Here is a 22,401-nt window from a genome sequence, read left to right on the forward strand (position 1 = left end):
AATATTATATGACGGCGGATTTATGAATGATTGTTTTTTAAGTTAACTGAGCATATTGATTTATTTGGGCTGTTGAGATACTATATGTATAAGTTATAAGGTCGGTTATTAAATTTAGTTTCGATATAAAGAAACTCGGGAGTAGTTTATTTTATTATCCGTTTTATAATTGATTTTGAGATTATGTAATATTAAAGGTGAAGCTGTGTTTAACATTGCATGGAGTTGTTTTTATGACTATATATTGTTAACATAGATTGCAAAATTATTAGCGGTGTGTCCAAATTTTTTAGAATTTTGACACGGTAAGCAACGCTAATCGTGGTTTATTGTTGGAAAAACATTCCCTGAATCATAAGTCATCAATCAAATCGAGTATTATTCTTTTATTAGACAAGACGAGTTGCTGTAGTTACTAGTGATACAGTAAATAATTATTTGTTTTCGATATTTGGTTCACCAGTCGATTGGCTTGTTGGGGAACGTAATAATCGATTGCAATGTGTATTAGTGATTGTATCAATACAATATAATATCGTAATCTAATCAGTGTTATTTTTAAAACAATTACTTTTAAAAGATTTTATAACAATTTGCTTAATATTAATCAATCTGTTTTTTTAAATATATTATTTCGTTAATACCCATATGTGATTCCGTGTTAAAGTCATTGTTTACACTCAAATATTCAGGTATTTTGGGATACAACTAATAAAATACAAAATACTACCTTTTTTTTAACTAAATAAATACCTAATATTATGTAAACAAATACTATTAATTTATTTATTAAAAAAAAAAATTACAAGTAAAATCTACATATTAAGTTTATGTAAATAATGTACATTTAAGTATTTTACGCGTTTACAATCATCAATAATAATTCGCGTTTTTCTTAATTTCAATAATAATTGTTCAGATCGCAAAAGTGTTCTGGCCAAATACACATATACGCGTAACCATGGAAAATAACATTCCCGTTGTTATTTTATTGTACTATACTAATTGTGTACGCGCTTTTACGAGTCATTACATTTTGGTATTCGTTTTAAACGCAAATAATTACAATGTCTATTAAGAAATTTTTAAATTTTTTAATATTCGGAAAAATATCTTTAGGTCATAAAGACCAATCAATTTTTGAAGAAAAAGCTACGGATGAAAATTCAGTACGTACTACCTATTATTCATATTATACCCGGATATTATGTGCAGTGAAACCTCTCCTAACGGACACCCCCCTCTCCCATTAGCTGTCACCTCCCAATAGCGGACACCCATTTCAATACTAGACACCTCCCAGTAGCGGACGTTTTCTCGGGAGCCAACTACAAACATTCTACAATCTGAGCACTGCGAATATCGGACAACATTTCAGCGACCGAGAGTGTCCGGTATTTAGAGGTTTCACTGTATAATATATTATTGTTATTATTATTGTATCATATACAAATTATTAAGCAACTCTGCTCTTTTATAGTTCTATCCCTTACAAACAATCAACTGTTAACATTACATTATACCTATTCTTCTCTGTTTGCGGTTCATATAAATCGCGCATAATATTATCATAATAACAATTATATAGTTTCTATACATTCGACCATTGAAATTTTATAATTTTATTTAGATCCGTTATCATTTCACTACGAAGTTAAAAACACGTGACAACGATGACTCTAGTGAAGCGATGTGTCAAGTTGGACGTGATGTACGTATTATTATTATTATTATTATTATTCATACAAAGTCATGTACATTATTAAATTATTTAAAAACTAATTACCCCGGCGCTCTTTTATTTCTGATGAGTTTTTAACTTTAAACGTAGGTATAAACTTTAGTCACAGTATTTTTAAATTCTCATATTTACTCATCTTTTCGCGGATCGTATTATTATAAATCACGCAACTTTATTACCATTGTTATTATTGTTGTTATCGTTATTGTTATTATTATTATTATTATTATGTACATAAAATCTTTAGAATTCAATAATATTATTCGGAAATATCTGCTGCAACTTAAATATAAGCAGTGAGTTGTGTCTATGCCGTAGAATGTGGGAACTTCAATTTCGTGGTACTACTATGATGATTTAATTTTTTTTTTCATAAATTGGGGTTACTATTTAATATCACATTAAGAAATATAGGTATCAAAGTTTTGTAATTTAGATAGCATATTTGAAATTAAAACGTTAAAAAATTGATCATAGCTAGATGTACCTAAGAATTAATTCTAGTTTTATACCTACCTACAGTTTCTAGCCAGAATATATAAATTTATTATTATTATTATTACCCATATTAAGTATAACAAGTATCGACCCAATTACCTAGATAATTAACGTGTTAAATTTACAAATATTATACCTATACATACCTAGGTACCTATAAATCATTGAGTAACCGTTTTCTTTTTACGGTTCATATTATAAATCACACATAATATCGTCGACATATTATTGTTTATAGATGGGTTATATGGACACAATGTTCCCGTTTTCACCACCTGGTGAAAATAATAATAAGCCACCCGCGGTGGAGGAAATTAGTGATCGTTTCGGAGCACAAAACTATCGCCTTACACAAGTTCGTGTTATAAAACAAACGTAAATAATATTATGATACATATTCACTTATTGTAATATTCTATGTTATTATAAATATATAGGTGAAACGTAAAAGGGATGCGATGATTTTCGGAGACGAACCTCTATTCAAAAAACACAAACATTTTGCTTCTGTTTTGAAGGTTAATATAATATATTAACACTTGTGTAATATTATCGTATACACATTGAATTATTTTAATTCAATATTATTATCATATATAGGTTGATCCTACAACGGAATTAAAGATTTCGTTGGCCGAGCCACCGACTACAAACAATAGACGACCCGTTGGCGTTGTTGTGAGGTCAGCTCCGGTTGATATACCTAAAAAACGTTGTATACAATTGTTATAAGAATCACATTCTTAATATTATTAATTATTATTTATTCATTTTTGAAACTTAAAAAAATTCCAAATTTCATTTTAATTGCAGTAACAATGTATATTTACCTATTATAACAATAAAAATATAAAAATACAACGACGAGCTGTTATTATTGTGTATTGTGCATTAAATTATTAATAGGAATACTTCACAAAAAATGTCAAATGAGTTATCTACCTATAGCTAATAAACGAGAAGTGTAGAAAATATACAAAATGTGTGTTACCTGCAGCCAATTATTTCATTACATAATAGGGAAGTATAATATTCAATCATTTAAATTTGATAATATTATTTAGATGAATTGCATTGTTATGCATTTTCTCAGCTAATCAAATCTGACGAGGAATATCGGTGAAAAAAATTTGAGAACCTTATAGAGTCAATATCAGTTGAACATTTTGTAAAAAAAAAACACACACACATATATTATTATAAAATCTCTATGACATTCATCGGTTCACTCAGTTTATTCCAATGTTGTCGTGAAAACCAAATTTTGTGAATTTTTTACATTGTTCTATGAGCACCACATTTGGGTCTCACTAATATACTTTATTTTTATTAATTGGTACCTTAAATTGGTTCTCATTTATCGGTTTCCGATCATTAAATTAATTATCTTCAATTTGTACCGTATATTTTTTGATATGAATAACGAAATTCTAAAATGATTATTACTTCTAAGTCATATTTGAATATGTGATCGCACAAAATGTCAAAAAAATAATATTTCTGTTTTATATATCATATGGAAAAAAAAATTTTAATCATTATTGTTCTCACGGTCATATAGTGAAATCTATTTGAGGTCCAAAATTTAGTCTCGTGTGGCCCTCGACTTGTTAGACGAAACAGTTTGCGCGAAACACAGATTTTAAAACAATTCACACGTTAACTGAGTAAACCCAAAACCCGAATATTGGCCGAATAATAAACAAAAAAGCGCAACTCCATCGCGTGTTTTCACACATAGATTATAGGTACATGATATATAGGTACCTGGATCATTATTGCACTACTCCTGTATTTGACGACAATATATTATGCGTGTTTTTTTTTTCTAACATTTGTACGCCATAACGATTGTAATATATTCCAATAAAATTATAGCTGATATTATCCGACATTTTTTAAACGAGTTTTACACGAATACACATATCACGCATTATTTATACATACTAGTAAAATAATTTACAGCCCAATCTAATGTGTACTATTGCGGTGCAAATAATATATATTATAACTTTAACGGTGTAAACCTATTTTTTACGACCAGAGTATAAAATAATATATTATAATAAACACGAGTACCTATATAATATATAATATAACATATTATGTTATATTGTTTAGAAAAATAAATTAATGTCCATAAAATATCATCGCTAATGAATAATATAGTATAATAATATTATAATGTATATTGGACGAACGGAAATAACATAATGTTTTTTTCACATATCATAATAATATTATAATAATATTATTATTTATTAGTACAGTTGACGAAATTATCGCGCACAAATATATAGGTATACTCGATCGTATATCATCATATTATATTATTAATGTTTTCGTGGAAAATTTCGTATTTAAATTTCGTATATATTATTAGTGTTGGACAACAGTGACAACACGATATTTTTACTTATTATTATTATTATCGTCGTGTTTACGATATTATCCACTTAATTATATCAGTACCATACGAGCCAAGCGACTTTTTATCATGAGAGAAAAAAACGTAGATCTCGAACTATAATTACTATATTATAAAATTCGTATGATTTATATTTTACACATTTTGCGATAAAATCGTCAGAACGGGCGACGAAATATTTTATTTTTGTCCCGTTGTATAGCACTACGACTTACGAGCCTACATATTTATACATACATTTAATATTGGAACAGATAATATTATAATTTAGCGACCATTCGGGCGGCACAAGTCTATGTAATTTTAGTCCGAGTGCACAGCCGTTTAATTTCTTAAATAAAATTTTTAGTTTTTTTTTTTTTACTACGAATATAATTATTACTATCGAACGAGCATTCGACGACGACGACGACGACGACGACAAGGAAGTGGTTCACAATGTGACTATAATAAGATCGAAGAGAGACGCGAAAATCGTTTCTAATACAAAATATGTATAATATTATAGGCTCTGCATCAGCCTCGTTAAGAATACTTTTCAAATGCATTCGGCGAATTCTGTCTTTCAAAAGTACCTATTCAAAAAACTTTACTAGTACCTACTTTTTTCGTAGTATATTAAAAATCTGTTTTTGTACGTTTTTCACAAATGGAGTGGTATGCGGTTTCCCTTTGCTCCATTACAACAGACTACTCATCGAAACAATAATAGATACCTATAACTCATAAACTACTCGTCAAAAATTCTATAGGTATTTTTATTTATCGAAATATTCTGCTTTGGAATACGAAATTAAATCTGGATTTTGTCGTTCGAAAAAGTAAAAAACTTAAAAAATTTCAGGATAAAAAACAATAATTTGAAAAATGTTGTTTCTTATGACTAGACACCGTGTACGATTTATTTTTCAAAAATTTATTGAAATAATGAGTGTGTTAAATGATAAAAGAATCACCGGTATAGGTACTTCAGTGGCGTATTTAGATTTTTTAATAGGGCCCATGGGGGGGGGGGGCATGATTTTATATCCCGGGAATCACTTTTAAATTCTATCCAATTGGAAGTCGCTGAAGTTAACAGCCCAAATTTAAATATTTTTATTCAAATTTTCATTATTTTAGATTTTGAGCAGATCGAGGAAGCTAGTGGTTTTTCAATGGTGTTTTTTTTTTATCTTGTATACAAAATTTTTAGGAGTGCTTCGATTTTAATATATAGTATCTTATCTTTTAGAAAATTGGATCAAGATGGTACTTTAAAGAGGTCATTTTTCGATTTTCTCAATAGTTCTCTAATTCCACGGGTGAAACCACCATCAAATTACGAAAAACAGCTAAAAATGGGATTTTAATTTATTGCGATTTGTATATCAATTATAATAAAAACGAATAAAAAATTATAACATTATAATATTCTTTCAACTTACAGGATGTAACAAATAATAAGAGGATAAAATATCCAGACTGACAAACCGTCTTCGCTCAGAATCGTTTTTCTTATACAATTCATTATACATTTACCTACTTGTAACTTACTGTACATCAGAATGACATCATCCACTTACCTGATTTTTACTATTGAGCCAGAAATCTAATGGCCTATTTTTGTATGTCTATATTTATTATTTATTTCTTGTTTCTTTGTTGACTTCTGTTTTAGGTGTAACTATAAGGGAGGAGTGAGAAATTTTTTTAATTTGTGCTTACAAATTGCACACAGCAAAACATTTAAGTTCGGCCAATGTTCAAAAAGCTTTATGATGCACAGTTTACCTAATTTTTAATGGTTACGTTAGAAATTTGAAATGCATTCTTTCAAATAGTTACAAAATATGTTACAAACATTTTTGTAAGGTCAAATACTCAAAAACTTGTAAATGGTAAAATGCAGGCCAGGTCCTCAAAAGTTAGCCGTGATTTAAACTTATGTGAATAAGTTAAAATTACAGATGAACTTCCAAACCTATCTGTGATTAAAAATACTTGAAAATTACTTACTAATTATTAAAAAAAACTTTAGTTAAAAATGTTTGATTTGTGCGACCAACTTCGTGGACCTTTCGATTGCATTAAAGCTAACTACCACTATGGAAATTACATTTACGTTATGGAGCCAAACTCACTGTACGTATCAGTTAGACATCAAAACCAGAAACATTAAAAACCAACAATTTTTGAAGACATATTCTCAACTTCAAATTTCCAGTCCCAGTCAGCCAGTGATTGAATCTATTATCAATTCGTAATTTTTTAATTATTATTTATATATGAGTATATAACGTATGAATTATTCATAAGTATTTATAATTTTTTTTTTGAAATATTATAAACAGTAAAATATTAAATAAGTACCTACAGGTAATAATATTAATATTATACCTACAATTATTTTATTATTATTATTATTTAACTTTTAATAACATATTTTATATCATGTTTACACGTTTAAAAAAATAAATAATGTGTTTAAAAAAATGATTTAATTTATCTATGATATACTATATTATATCAAGAGGAACAGGTTGCCACGGGGAAAAAAGAACGATATAATACGACGAGCTCAAAACGATTCGTTTTTAAACTCGTATAATATTATGTGATTTATCGCGAACGCGCTTTACGAATGTTATATAGGTAGGTACGTGTCATTCGTATTTTGGGTAGGTACCTACAATATCTACCAGTACCTACCTACCTAGCTATATCGCTTCTATATAGTGTTATATATTGTATTTAATATTATTATAATATATATAATAATCTAATATAATATATTAAATGTGCGGCAACACGGTGCATGAGACACGCCGAGTAATAACCGCTGTCGTTCAGTTTAATAATAATATTATTATAACCACTTCGCACACTTATTTATTATAATGTGTCAATTTAAGAGCTAAAACGGTATTTAATCATAATTATGTACATACATACATACATACATACATACATACATATACATTTATTATATTATGTATTATATTAAAATAAAAACGTGTTTAGAAACTACGATTTTTTGGCGTCCGATCGAGAGGCGGTGCATTAAGTATGATATCGTAAAATTCACCACAGTATTAAAATATATATCTGCCAGGGATTGAAATCGATTGTAAATATCGATAAAAATCATTTAATAAATCAAATATTTTATTTAATGATATTGAAAATTGATATTGAAATCGAAAAAAATTTAAATCAATCATTTGTACCAAAATAATAAACGTTTTATATTTTTATAATAAATACAATTAGATTTGAAATTGAAATTTAAATTATTTAAATTTAAAATTCAACAATATTCTATAGATATATGTTGTTCATGTGTATGTAATAATCATAACAACTAATATTTCTTTTTTGTATTTTCATTAATATTTTGTTACACAGCCATGCGAATGATGACGAGTTTTTCGTAGTTAGAAATCAAAATTAAAATATTATATAGTAAGCTAAAATTGATATTATTTTAAATCGAAAAAATTATGTTCAAAATCTAATAAAAAAATCATAATACAACTAAATAAATATTGTGCAACGATATAAATGTCATAAAATTATCAATGTATTATTTTAATTTAAAATTAAATATCGATATGTGAAATTAAAATTAAACATTTTAATTTTGATGTCAACGGGAACAACGTTCTTTAGAGTATCTGTATTATCGTACCAAAAGTTTAATTATGGGTATACTGTATAGTGTATATAGTATATATGGGTTCTAAAATTTCATAAAGTTAGTTTTTTTGAAATATTTCATATTAATGAAAGATAAAAAAAAAATTTAATTTAAAACTATAGTAAAAAGTACAAGAAGTAAACACCTCATCTACTTAGTGAAGTGTTAATGGAAAATATTATAGAAATATATCTTACATAGTTTATTATAAAAATTTACATTATAATTATCTATCTTATAAAAAATATATATATAATATCTTCTTTATCCGGAATCAAATATTGATAGTCACTAATCAGGTATGAAATCAGTGATATCTAATGATAATTTTATGGACCATACCAAAAAACACAGTTTAAAAACAAACATATTTTTCAATATTTCAAAAAGGGTGAAAGTTTCAAGTTTTAAATATTTTAAAGTGAAAATTGCATGTGAAATATTTTATACTAATAACCCTAGTCATAGGTATTATATAATATATATTATACTATTTGCAGGAGTATAATCTGACTTTGCATGGGAAAAAACATAAAATAGGTACGTCACTGTATAATAGCTCATAGCTGGTGTATCTCTAATAATAATATAGGTTGTACCTCAATTAATGAGTAAATCGACATCGGTGTGTAGCCTAGAAATATAAATTTTCATAAATATTTTTTTTTTTTTTTAAAGTTGAAAATAAAGGAAATTCATAATTAAATAATGAACATTTAACTCAATAACAAATTAAAATAATAATAATAACAAGATTATTATTATAATTTTTTTTTTTTTAAATTTAAGTGTATTGTTAGATACATTGACGTTACATGTGTACGCAATATAAACAAAAATTAATCATCTTAATAAAAATACTATTTTTAGAACATTTAATAAAAAAAGATTTTTTTCAATTTACATAATATCTAGGTGTGCCTGTTGTGTTACCATGTTTGTGAACTAATTTGACCGAGATGAGCAATGATAGCATTTGGTATAATATTATTTTTGAAAGTGTTCAATCTGATCTCTAAACTTTCCTGATATCTCTAAGAATATTCACTGAAACTTTTGTAAATATCGGTCAAGTATAGTTTTTGGGTCTATATAATATAGGCATTGATTTTTGTTGTACATTTAAAGAACCTAACAAACAATTAATTAATTCATACTATTTGCTTTTATTTAAAAATAAAAATCTCATAGCAACGCATGGACACTATAATATTCTTTTTTTTTTTTTTAATTTTATTGTATTATTGGAATCAATGGCAACCACTCGTCCATAGTATAATATCATTGAGTATAATATATTGTTAACAATACTTCGTAACTACCTACATGATAATGTTTTTTATAGTTGAAACTGTCAAAGAAACAGTGCACGTACATTGTACCTACCTATCGTTTGAATCGAATTTTACAAAACAACTATTTATTTGCAGACCACCAGCAACGATGATGTCGAAAAGTAGTTAAATCTGAAAATAGATCAAACAATAATAATAATGATAATAAACGCTTGTTCGCCGCCGTGAAGCAGCAAAATATTATATCGATTAATAGCTATTGGCATTTCAATGGTATGAGGTATAGGTGAACGTCACCGCGTATACCCACCCGAAGGAAATATTATTATATTATTCTAGTCACGGCGTCCCACGTTCAGCAGTCGTGCGTTTATGATTTATATCGCGTCCCTTATACGTAGGTACACGCAAAGTTGTATTAATAACATTCCTTACTCGGTTTAATTTTTATGTATGTAAATGTTTTCATAAAAAACAGGTACTATTATAATATGGGTACGAGCGTTTTTTCCATTATAACGTCGTCGCGCGACTCTCGTTGCACGGTAGGTAGGTAGGTGAGTAGGTATAGGTACAATTATTATTAAATATATTTTTTTAGCGAGCGTATTCACGGTCCTTTCTCGACTCCATTATATTTCGAACAAACGGGTAAATAATAAAAAAAAAAAAATCAAAATATCATAATATACTAGTAGATGCCTATTGGAAAACTGAGCGCTTAACATTTTGAAAATATAAATAAATAGTAATTTTACAAAACCACTGCTACAATCGAGAAATAATTCGACCGCAAAAACCGCTAAAATGCACAGAGTTGTAATAATGCGATTATGCTACAATGGCTGCTGCGGTTAACGTAAAATACGAATAAATTCGTTGAAAAAAAACCAAATATCGGATAGGTCATAGGTATCGGATTCTGTGGAAGGCAGACTTGTGCGATGTAAAAATTCTCGATTTACTGGCCCGGCAATGTTTACTCTTCAGCACGAAATCATAAAATAACGACCATGCTGTGGAGAGTATACCATAATAATAATATAATATTTGACCCAATAGATATTTTACAGTACCTACCTACCTATATTATATTGAATCTGTCTGTTAAAGAAATATGTGTATAGTATAAATATATTATAACCAGTAGCTTGGCCAAGATCAAGGGGCAAAGTGATCATGCCCCTCCCCCCCCCCAACATTGACCGTACGTTTGACAAAGTATAAAACGAAAATATTTTATGTTATTAATATTTTATTATATTTTATAAAAAAAATCTAGAAGAATGAACATTTTAGGTTGGATTTGGACTCAATAGTAACACAATAATATCATAAGTATATTTTAGTATAGGTACCTCATAACGATTTAATAGTTGTTTATAATAAATTAATAAAAATAAAAAAAAATTTAAAGATGTTATTTAGGTATTACTATTTAGTAAGATGTACGTCGTATCATATATCTGGATATAGTATAATAATAATAATAATTAGTATAATAATAGCATATTACTAATAGTCCTCTTTAGTGCAAGCAATCTAAATTTGATTTTTGTTAAGTTTTTTTTATTGTAGTATTGGATCTTTTTTCAAAATCCCGATTGTGCTTAGTACTTCAATAAGTCTGAAGACAATAAATAATAACATTTTTTTATTTTTTTACAATTTGGTTTAAGTGATTAATAAACCGATTTTTTTTTTATAAATCAAACCTTTTTGTATACCTAGTTATCTCGATATTTTAAAAATTATAAGAATTACATTGTACTTACAATGATAGGTAGTCAAATATTTATTTAATGAAATAATCTAACACAGTTGATATATTGTCAGATAATTTGTCACCGTTCAAACTAGAATATTCTGAAAAACTGAGTGGATTGCGTTTCTGCCACCTTTGGAGTTTATAAGTAAACATAACTTTTATGCCAATAGGAAACTTATTTGATATCAATGAATCAATATCATCTTTTTGTATGAGTTTCAACGCTGTTATTGTGATAAATTGATCTAAATAGAAAATAATTAATATAATATGGGTACTGCATTGTGACTTAAGTTTATTACCAACTAATGTTTGATGTAAGTACTCCATCTTCCACTCCTGTAATAAATCACGCAAACATTGACGATCTTCATTTGGGTAGGTAAACTTTTGCATGATTGTAATACGGAATGCTGTTCGATTCTTGTTGGAATACAATATTTAATAGTATATAACTATTAAAAAAATTGCATTAATGTCAATTAAATGTTATTTTCAGTCCTCGCTGGACGCTGGTTACCATAGCTTTAATATAACAACCATCTACTGCTCATTCAGTAGCAAAAAAAAAGATTGCTAACAGCAAGACGTATAACAATATTTTTTTCAATACAATATACCTAGTTAGTTATTGGACCACTGACTTTTTAAAACTATATAATATATTGGTTATCGGTATCCAAATGAACTTGGATGCGGGTTATATACCATATTAACCTATGGATAAGTATTCAATATATTAATTATTAATATATAAGTTCAAATAATTATCATTACTTAAGTACCTAGTAAATTAATGCAGGTGTGGTGATAAATTACACGGATACTTTATTTATTTATTTGGTATAGATCGTATACTGCCCTAGACAATAAGCGATGCGAGTGTATGGAAAGCGTAATAAGTAACAATATATACGATAAGACGGTTGTTTTTTACTCGTTTACTCATATATTACGTATGATAGTGCGCCAGTGCGGGGTACTAGGGTAAAATGTGTAAGATGGTTAGATTATTATGTTTTGTCAAAAACGTTTAAGGTGGGCTAAACTAGATATACATATAATATAATATATCATGTCCGTATTTAACCGTAAGATCGTTCGTTTTGTGCTAGTTCGTACACTGTAGTTGAAATGTTCGTATTATACGCCTGGCAGTTGAAGCCCATTAAGAGAGGGTGAGAGAGAGGTGGAGTGTGTGCGTGTGAGAGACAGAGAGAGGGAGAAATGAAAATAATAATAATAAAAAGCCGGTGTCGCCTTTTTCTGCTGGCCGCAGACACTGGCCGTTTCCGGTCTGCCGCCGCCTTCTGTCGGTGGACCGGACATGATATGCCAACGACACGCGCTATCCGACCAGCAGACCTGCTGCGGAGACTGCAAAGGCGTTGTTACACGTTTTAATTGTACGCGCGCGAGCGCGTGTGCGGATAATATTAATTTTTTATATATTATTATTACACATACACGTCGTACGCCTCCTTTCACGAGCACTGTAGCACACTCCTCGTCGGGGTGTACGCGCGAATACAGAGCGAGTACGAGTTTTATTTCTCTGTCATTATAATATTATTATGTAGCTGTTTCGCGCCGGTCACAACTGCTATACCTATGTATACATACACATATTTATATACTATACCAAGGTACGCGTGGTACACGACATACGCATTACAACGCGTTGGATTGTATACGCGTACATAGGTGTATAAAATACGAACGCATTAATTAACAGCTGGATCCGAGGACCTGTTGCAGACACTAAACACACGCACACGTTTTATCACATATTATTATATTATATACTCGAGCACGGTAAATTCAAAATATATGTTTATAGACGTGTGTGTCGTATATGCCTAAACACGCACACACACACACCGATAGCTACCGATATTGTAGTCGTCGTCGCCACTGTATAAAAAGCACAAATCATATATTATTATAATATTATTATTATTGCGTACACGCGCGTGTGTATAAACGGCGGCGCGCGCGAGCTACCTACTGGCCCCGGCCCATATATAGATGCGCCGAGAGAGACCTTATCTTCGGACGAGAAGTTTTTTTTTCTCTTCGTTTCCTCCTGACACACACACACACACACACACACACGTTTAAGTATGCGACCTGCGCGAGTCGCAAAATAATATTACTACGTATCGATATACAATATAATATAATATACATAATATTATACCTACGCGAAGAGGGGGCACGGCGATTGTCCTCGTCGCGCATTAGTACAAGTTTTATTTTGCGTTTTTGTTTTTTCGCCGTCGTCGCCGTCCATCCGGTGTAATTTATCACGCCGCCCCGACGACGCGTATCGTCGTAAATTAAGACATCGACAGCGCCGCCGCAGCGCGTTTGTCCGCGTGTACGCGGCAGCCGCCGTCGCGTCGGTGTAACGCGCGCGCTCTTGTACGATTCCGATAATAATGCATATACCTATAAACACAATATTAACATCCACGTCCATAACCGTACACGTTTAGTAAAGTTTTCGTGGGATTTGATTCAATATAATATTATTATTCAATATTACCGAAATCAGGGGTGACTGCGACAATACAATGACCTTGGCCGGGACGCATATATATAGTTACAATAGTATACTATCCGCCTGACTAAATATATAAGTATTTCTGCAGTACACGAACAGAGAGTGAACAATTTTTGATTTTCAGTACCCTGTCGGCATACAGTGAGTATAATATGTCTTTTAAAAGTGTGCTCGACACCTCCTGCGAAAAACGAGTGCTGTGACTGCGCCTTTGCAAGATAACCTCGTGACCATAACAATATATAGGTAACCTATATAATATAGGTTACTGATGTGCGTGTCTTATACCGTTATTACACCCCAGTGCATGCGCCATCCGCCGACGCGTAATCCTCGGATGACGGCAGGGAATTATTATGCTATGTATAGAATTCGACAGGAGACTTTTTTTTTTCGTCCCACCCCTGTGAAAAGGTGAATTGACCTTGGCGCTCACCTATTTCTCTTTTCCGTCGGCTGCCATCGGTCTTCGGAATATTATAATGCATTGATGCAGCAGCATTATAACAAATTATGCGTTTTGCAGGACACTGCGGTCGACATGATTTTGGAATTGAACAACAATTAATATCGTATATTGTGCACTATTAACTGCACACGCCAATGCAACGCTGCGGCGTTTGACCCGTATAAGAGATATTATTATAATACATATTATACATAATAATATATAATATTATTATCGAGAACATCTTAAAAATAAAAACGTGTTACCGACCGACAACATTCCCGAGGGACTTTTTTTTTTAACTGTCCATATGATAATAATACGATCGCAATATTATAGTATAATACTATAGTACTATAGTGTATAATGTAATATACGCGCAGGTATAATATTATATTATATTTGAAAGCCCGATTCGATACGCTAATCTTAAAACGTTCGAATGGTCTACGCTAACACCGCGAGTGGAATTATTACCATTCAACTAATCAAAACGTATAATAGTGGATATGGTATATATTGTATATCATTATATATATATAGAGAAAAAAAATTTAAATAACTATCAAACGCGAGATATACCTATATAGTTATGCGCATACGAAACTTCTATTGTCAGTGGCGATTAAATTACAACTGGACATAATATAATATGGTAAACAAGTAATATAATAATAGAGATTTTAATAAGCGACGTTAAGATTCTTATTATGCATAATGTATACATATTATCATATTATACAAACGAGCTTCGCGTTTACCTGAAATTGAAAACTTATAGGTATGCGCATAAAATGTGTTTTGGTCGTCTTCAGTTCCCAATTTTCACATAAACCGTATCGACTGCCCGGTATTTTGTGATGCCATTATTTTAATGTAAATAAACTTGTATAATAAAATATCCGAAGTCGCCTGAATAAGAGCTAATTATGCGTATAATTGTTTTCGTGTACAACATATAAATAAAACAACTGTATATGGTTTAAAAAAAGAATAGTACCTACCTATAAACGTAGAATATTATTTTCCTAAAATAAATAATAATTTTTTTTTAATTAAGTACCTAACTACAAATTTATAAATTTATTTAAATAATAATATTACAATTTATTATTTCTTTTATATAATATTCTCGAGTCGGATTGTATCATCACTGTGTTTGAAACTAAAAAGTACATACCTAAATTAAAAAATTATTGTAGTTAAATAGACTATAGTCGTAAAAAGGATTAACTGTATTGTTATTATATAATTTTTTTTTACGTCATGAAGGTTACATGAATATTATTATTTGTAGTAGTTTAAATTGTTTAAAAATATAATAAACGATTTTGTAATAGGTAGTGATTATAATATTATTTTATTTTCCCTCCCTTCTAATCACCAAAAAAAACTAAATTAAATCATAATTGAATTGAACCCAAATGTTCGTATTAATTTACAAACGGAAATAGAAATTCAACAACCTATACATTTTGAAGATTCACCGAATTCCCCTTCAGAAATGCATTAATACATGTAATAATAATTAGGTTACACGGTAAGTTGCAGAGTTCTCATTATCAAATATGTTTGTTCTGTGAACAAGCATTGTGTACTTACATGGTTTAATAGTAAATAATTCGTTCTTATAATTAGTATAAATTAAACGTTTACCTACTATTATAATACTATTAGTAATATTATTCAATCCTACATACATAATACCTGTATCTATAGGTGTATTATATTATGTTGAGTGATTCACCAAGCATGGTATAAGAAAATTATTTAAATTCTGATTTTTTGGAATTTTTAAATATACTCAAAGAACATTAATTTTTCAGTTTCTTGAATTTTTTTCTTATCACTATACTAAGACTGTCCTGTGGTGATACAAACTTCTGTTTTTAAATGAGAGCTCCCCCTCCCACTTCTTACTGTAAATTATTTAGTGGATATTTTTTTTAAAAATTGTTGATGTACTTAATTCGAAAGTAGAACGAGTGGTTCCTCAATTAATAAAATGTTTATTGTAAGGATAATAGTCCTTAAAAGTGGTTTTACAAAAATATAAAACAGATTTAATATAGTAGGTATATAGTATTTATAATACTTGGACAATTTTTACAAATTATTAATGTTGATAGAGTGGGTAATATTAATTATCAAAACTTTTAAGTCCCCATCATAGCTCCCATATATTTTAAACTCATTACCATGCATCTATTATCATTAGTACATAAAGTTAAATAACTGAAAAAACTACTCGTTCGAATTTTGATTCTGGTACCTACATCAACATTTTCAAGAAAATTATTCAGTAAATAATATTTATACTCTAAAGGGTGGGGGGTCTAATTTGAAAAACAGAAGTTTGTGTTATCACGGACACCTTTTCAATATATTGTACTAATAATTATTCAAGAGTTTAAAAAATAATGGTCTTTGAGTATATTTGAAAATTTATAAATCAGAATTTTAATGATTTCATTGTTAAAGGGAAAAATGGCGGTGAGCATATTTCGTGAATCAGGCTGTAAACATAAAACCAAGATGAACATCAATATAGGTACATATAGTTATACAGAGCAACGCTGATTGATTATATTACAATCACTGGATCACCTATAATAGTGTACGGTGTTCAATTTGGACCTGCAGTTTTTCATATTTATATGGATGACACTAACAAACAATGTAATATGTATAATTAAATAGTTAAAAAGTTAATGTCAAGTTTAAAAAAAAATTGTTTTTATCTTTATTACTTATAACTAGTAAGTTAATTTTCTAATCGACTTATGAACTAATTTAATATTGACAGTTGAAATAACTCGGCTTTTCTCAATTGATCTAAGAACAATATACGAACATTCTGTTTTTTTTTTTGATAAAATAATATTATAATATTATAAAATATTTTTATACATAGATGAACATTATTTTTAGATTAGATAGGCATAATATGACTATACCTTAAATTTATATTTGTTAAATTATTATTAAGGGGTTTCAATACCAACCATTTTTAAGGAGTTCAGTATAGGCAATTTACGCGCGGGTCGTGTTAATGTGTGCGTAGTAAGTCATCATTAGTGTGAGTGACTGTATATAAAATAAATAGCGAAGCGCTCACGCATGTACATGTCAATAATGCAGCACTTCACAACACTAATTACAAATGTGAATTTTAGTGAAACACCGAAACTTAGTTACGGATTTCCAAATAATGTAGAGCTTACTGAGTGACATTATTGTATGAATACTTACGTCAAATCATACAAATTGAAGAGAAGAATAGTTTATCAGCTAGGCCTGTTTACGAGTCGATTTTTGATTTTAAATGCACAGCTAATTAGCTCTACACTTATGATATTTAACATTTATAATATGAACTATTATTGAATTTAGTAATAATTAAAATATCCAAAATTGACTTTAAAACAGGCAGAGATTATAACTTCTCTTCTACAATATTGATAATAGGTGTTTTTGCTCTCAAACCACTCAGTAAACTATATTATTGGAAATACAAAAATGTATGTTCATAGAATATTTCTATCCTATTTAATATATTGATACCCCTAAATTGAGATGTGTATAGCTTAAACTTTAAATATTTAATAATCACGTAAAATAAAACAGATATGTACACTGTTGTAGATAATGATAAATGTAAATAAAATATAATATTATGTGTACATCATGTTCCTGTTGTATGACATAAACGCCAAAGGTACAAAAATTACATATCATTTGCGCAAAAATGTTGTAGGACATAAGCGCCAATCTAATATTATAATATACCTGTTATACTCAACAGATGCCATAAATGCCAAGGGCGCCAAAATTAATATTTTATATAAGTAGCTATTTAAAAACATCGATCTTATAAAAATTGTCAACAATAAATTACTGTTAAATTATAATATACATATTATACAAATAAATATACCTAATTTTAATAAATAGGTTGATTTTTTTTTCGATCGTATAAAAACTTGTCAATAATAAATGTGTCAACCGTGTCACCTAGGATTTCGGCGTTTTCGTACGATACAGCTCATTTTTTTCCCATCTCGTTTTGGAGCTTAATATATTATCTTTGGCCGCATATTTCGTAGGGGGCCGTCGAGTGAATCGCGCTTATAATAACGAGTATCGTGGGCGGGACCCGCGGCAGCAGTCTTCAGCAGTTTACCCTGTCGCGATTGTTCGGAGTATCTATATACCCATTATATCTATACAATACGACGCATTATCGTATCTCGTGTCGTCGTGTGTTGTAGTAGTTGTATGGCTATATTATAATAAAGACGCCGCGACGCTATGGTCGTGTGTGTGTGTGTGATCGATGTCGATGACACCGTTGCCCGAGACGCGTCGTCTAAGACGCATCCGGCAGATGCTGACGACGTTAATCTCTTGTTCGGGTGTATTATATGTCATTGTGTTACGTACGCGCATATTATAATAATTTATAATAATAATAATATTATGTACGCGGCTGCAGGAATGCTCTCCCCGGCGACGGGTCCGAGTGTCACCTGTCCAGGAGACGGGACGATAATGACGTTATTATCATCGGGGTGTGTGTGTGTGTGTGTATAACGACGAGTTATGCATATACGTATGTTTGGATTATATTATACGAGTGTGTGTGTGTGTGTGTGTGTGTGTGTGTGCGTATAAAAAGTCGCACGACCGATTGTCCGCTCACGTCCAGCGATTGATATTCAAATTCCGTTTTCGTCACAACGAAACGACTAATAATTAATGACCCAGAAGCGTGTGCTGGCGACACGGACGTGGTATTTCGGCCCGACCATTATTATATCATACACACTTAAATTATATTATTATGATTATAATAATATTATTAACAGGGAGGACGACGTTTCTCACGAAGCAGCAGCCGCCGCCGCCAGAGTGTCATACACAATACGATATTATACGGATCTTATATTAGGTATAATAGTATAATACGCATCGTTTGACGGCCAAAACTTCAACGTTTTAGTTACTGCAAACTCTAACGCCGATTATAATAATAATTATGATTTAAATTTTTTTTCCATATGATATATAAAACAGAAATATTATGTTTTTGACATTTTGTGCGATATCACATATATTCAAATATGACCCAAATGTGGTGCTCATAGAACAATGTAAAAAATTCACAAAATTTGGTTTTCACGACAACATTGGAATAAACTGAGTGAACCGATAAATGTCATAGAGATTTTATAATAATATATGTGTGTGTGTTTTTTTTTTACAAAATGTTCAACTGATATTGACTCTATAAGGTCCTCAAATTTTTTTCACCGATATTCCTCGTCAGATTTGATTAGCTGAGAAAATGCATAACAATGCAATTCATCTAAATAATATTATCAAATTTAAATGATTGAATATTATACTTCCCTATTATGTAATGAAATAATTGGCTGCAGGTAACACACATTTTGTATATTTTGTACACTTCTCATTTATTAGCTATAGTTAGATAACTCATTTGACATTTTTTGTGAAGTATTCCTATTAATAATTTAATGCACAATACACAATAATAACAGCTCGTCGTTGTATTTTTATATTTTTATTGTTATAATAGGTAAATATACACTGATACTGCAATTAAAATGAAATTTGGAATTTTTTTAAGTTTCAAAAATGAATAAATAATAATTAATAATATTAAGAATGTGATTCTTATAACAATTGTATACAACGTTTTTTAGGTATATCAACCGGAGCTGACCTCACAACAACGCCAACGGGTCGTCTATTGTTTGTAGTCGGTGGCTCGGCCAACGAAATCTTTAATTCCGTTGTAGGATCAACCTATATATGATAATAATATTGAATTAAAATAATTCAATGTGTATACGATAATATTACACAAGTGTTAATATATTATATTAACCTTCAAAACAGAAGCAAAATGTTTGTGTTTTTTGAATAGAGGTTCGTCTCCGAAAATCATCGCATCCCTTTTACGTTTCACCTATATATTTATAATAACATAGAATATTACAATAAGTGAATATGTATCATAATATTATTTACGTTTGTTTTATAACACGAACTTGTGTAAGGCGATAGTTTTGTGCTCCGAAACGATCACTAATTTCCTCCACCGCGGGTGGCTTATTATTATTTTCACCAGGTGGTGAAAACGGGAACATTGTGTCCATATAACCCATCTATAAACAATAATATGTCGACGATATTATGTGTGATTTATAATATGAACCGTAAAAAGAAAACGGTTACTCAATGATTTATAGGTATGTATAGGTATAATATTTTAAATTTAACATGTTAATTATCGATGTAATAGGGTTGATGATTGTTATACCTACTTAACATAATAATAATAATATATATTCTGGCTAGAGACCGTATAATATTATTACCGTAAAATGGGGTTACTCTGATAATTTTTTTATTGTTCTATGACAATTTGACTTTTTATTTTATGGATAACTTCTGTGGTATTAACTATAAAACTAAAATTAATTCTTAGTTACAGCTATCAATGATCATTTTTTTAACGTTTTAATTTCAAATATGTTATCAATGTTACACAACTACCTATATTTCTTAATGTGATATTAGATAGTAACCCCATTTTATGAAAAAAAAATTAAATCATCATAGCAGGTAGGTACTCTGGACTAGAGTCTCTGGTGAATAAAAATATAAGTGTATTAAAGTAGTACCATGAAATTAAAGTTAGGTACCACATTCTACGGTATAGACAAAACTCACAGATTATACTTTAATTCCAGCGGATATTTCTGAATTATATTATTGAATTTTAATGATTTTATGTATATAATAATAAAAATAACAATATTAGGAAATAACAATAATAATAATAATAGTAATAAAGTTTCGAGATTTATAAATTATAATAATATTTATATGATCCTCGAAAAGATGATAATTTAAAAATGTTGTGACTGCAGTTTATACGTTTAAAGATTAAAAGTTAAAATTTACCAGGAATAAAAGAGCGCCGGGGTAATTAGTTTTTAAATAATTTAATAATGTACATGACTTTGTATGAATAATAATAATAATAATAATAATACGTACATCACGTCCAACTTGACACATCGCTTCACTAGAGTCATCGTTGTCACGTGTTTTTAACTTCGTAGTGAAATGATAACGGATCTAAATAAAATTATAAAATTTCAATGGTCGAATGTATACAAACTATATAATTGTTATTATGATAATATTATGCGCGATTTATATGAACCGCAAACAGAGAAGAATAGGTATAATGTAATGTTAACAGTTGATTGTTTGTAAGGGATAGAACTATAAAAGAGCAGAGTTGCTTAATAATTTGTATATGATACAATAATAATAACAATAATATATTATACAGTGAAACCTCTAAATACCGGACACTCTCGGTCGCTGAAATGTTGTCCGATATTCGCAGTGCTCAGATTGTAGAAAGTTTGCAATTGGTTCCGGAGAAAACGTCCGCTACTGGGAGGTATCTAGTATTGAAATGGGTGTCCGCTATTGGGAGGTGACAGCTAATTGGAGAGGGGGGTGTCCGTTAGGAGAGGTTTCACTGCACATAATATCAGGGTATAATATGAATAATAGGTAGTACGTACTGAATTTTCATCCGTAGCTTTTTCTTCAAAAATTGATTGGTCTTTATGACCTAAAGATATTTTTCCGAATATTAAAAAATTAAAAAATTTCTTAATAGACATTGTAATTATTTGCGTTTAAAACGAATACCAAAATGTAATGACTCGTAAAAGCGCGTACACAATTAGTATAGTACAATAAAATAACAACGGGAATGTTATTTTCCATGGTTACGCGTATATGTGTATTTGGCCAGAACACTTTTGCGATCTGAAACAATTATTATTGAAATTAAGAAAAACGCGAATTATTATTGATGATTGTAAACGCATTAAATACTTAATGTACATTATTTACTACCAAC

The 22,401-nt window shown here is 29.6% G+C and overlaps 2 protein-coding genes across 2 annotated transcripts; one reads left to right on the forward strand and one right to left on the reverse strand.

The window, feature by feature from the left end:
- The first annotated feature begins 1,643 nt into the window (after nucleotides 1-1,643).
- LOC107884069 lies at nucleotides 1,644-3,046 on the forward strand. The gene is made up of 4 exons (XM_029486630.1): nucleotides 1,644-1,711; nucleotides 2,478-2,594; nucleotides 2,677-2,757; nucleotides 2,840-3,046. The coding sequence occupies exons 1-4, from the start codon at nucleotides 1,691-1,693 to the stop codon at nucleotides 2,969-2,971; spliced, it is 351 nt and encodes a 116-aa protein (XP_029342490.1). The 5' UTR covers nucleotides 1,644-1,690; the 3' UTR covers nucleotides 2,972-3,046.
- A 17,002-nt stretch (nucleotides 3,047-20,048) lies between these two features.
- LOC103309793 lies at nucleotides 20,049-21,583 on the reverse strand. Its single transcript, XM_029486631.1, has 4 exons — nucleotides 21,516-21,583; nucleotides 20,501-20,617; nucleotides 20,338-20,418; nucleotides 20,049-20,255 (listed from the first exon to the last, which is right to left on the reverse strand). Exons 1-4 carry the CDS (start codon nucleotides 21,534-21,536, stop codon nucleotides 20,124-20,126), a joined length of 351 nt encoding a protein of 116 aa, XP_029342491.1. The 5' UTR covers nucleotides 21,537-21,583; the 3' UTR covers nucleotides 20,049-20,123.
- Nucleotides 21,584-22,401: the final 818 nt, after the last annotated feature.

This window comes from Acyrthosiphon pisum, chromosome A1 (assembly GCF_005508785.2).
Source record: "Acyrthosiphon pisum isolate AL4f chromosome A1, pea_aphid_22Mar2018_4r6ur, whole genome shotgun sequence".
In the NCBI taxonomy this organism is placed as follows: Eukaryota; Metazoa; Arthropoda; class Insecta; order Hemiptera; family Aphididae; genus Acyrthosiphon; species Acyrthosiphon pisum.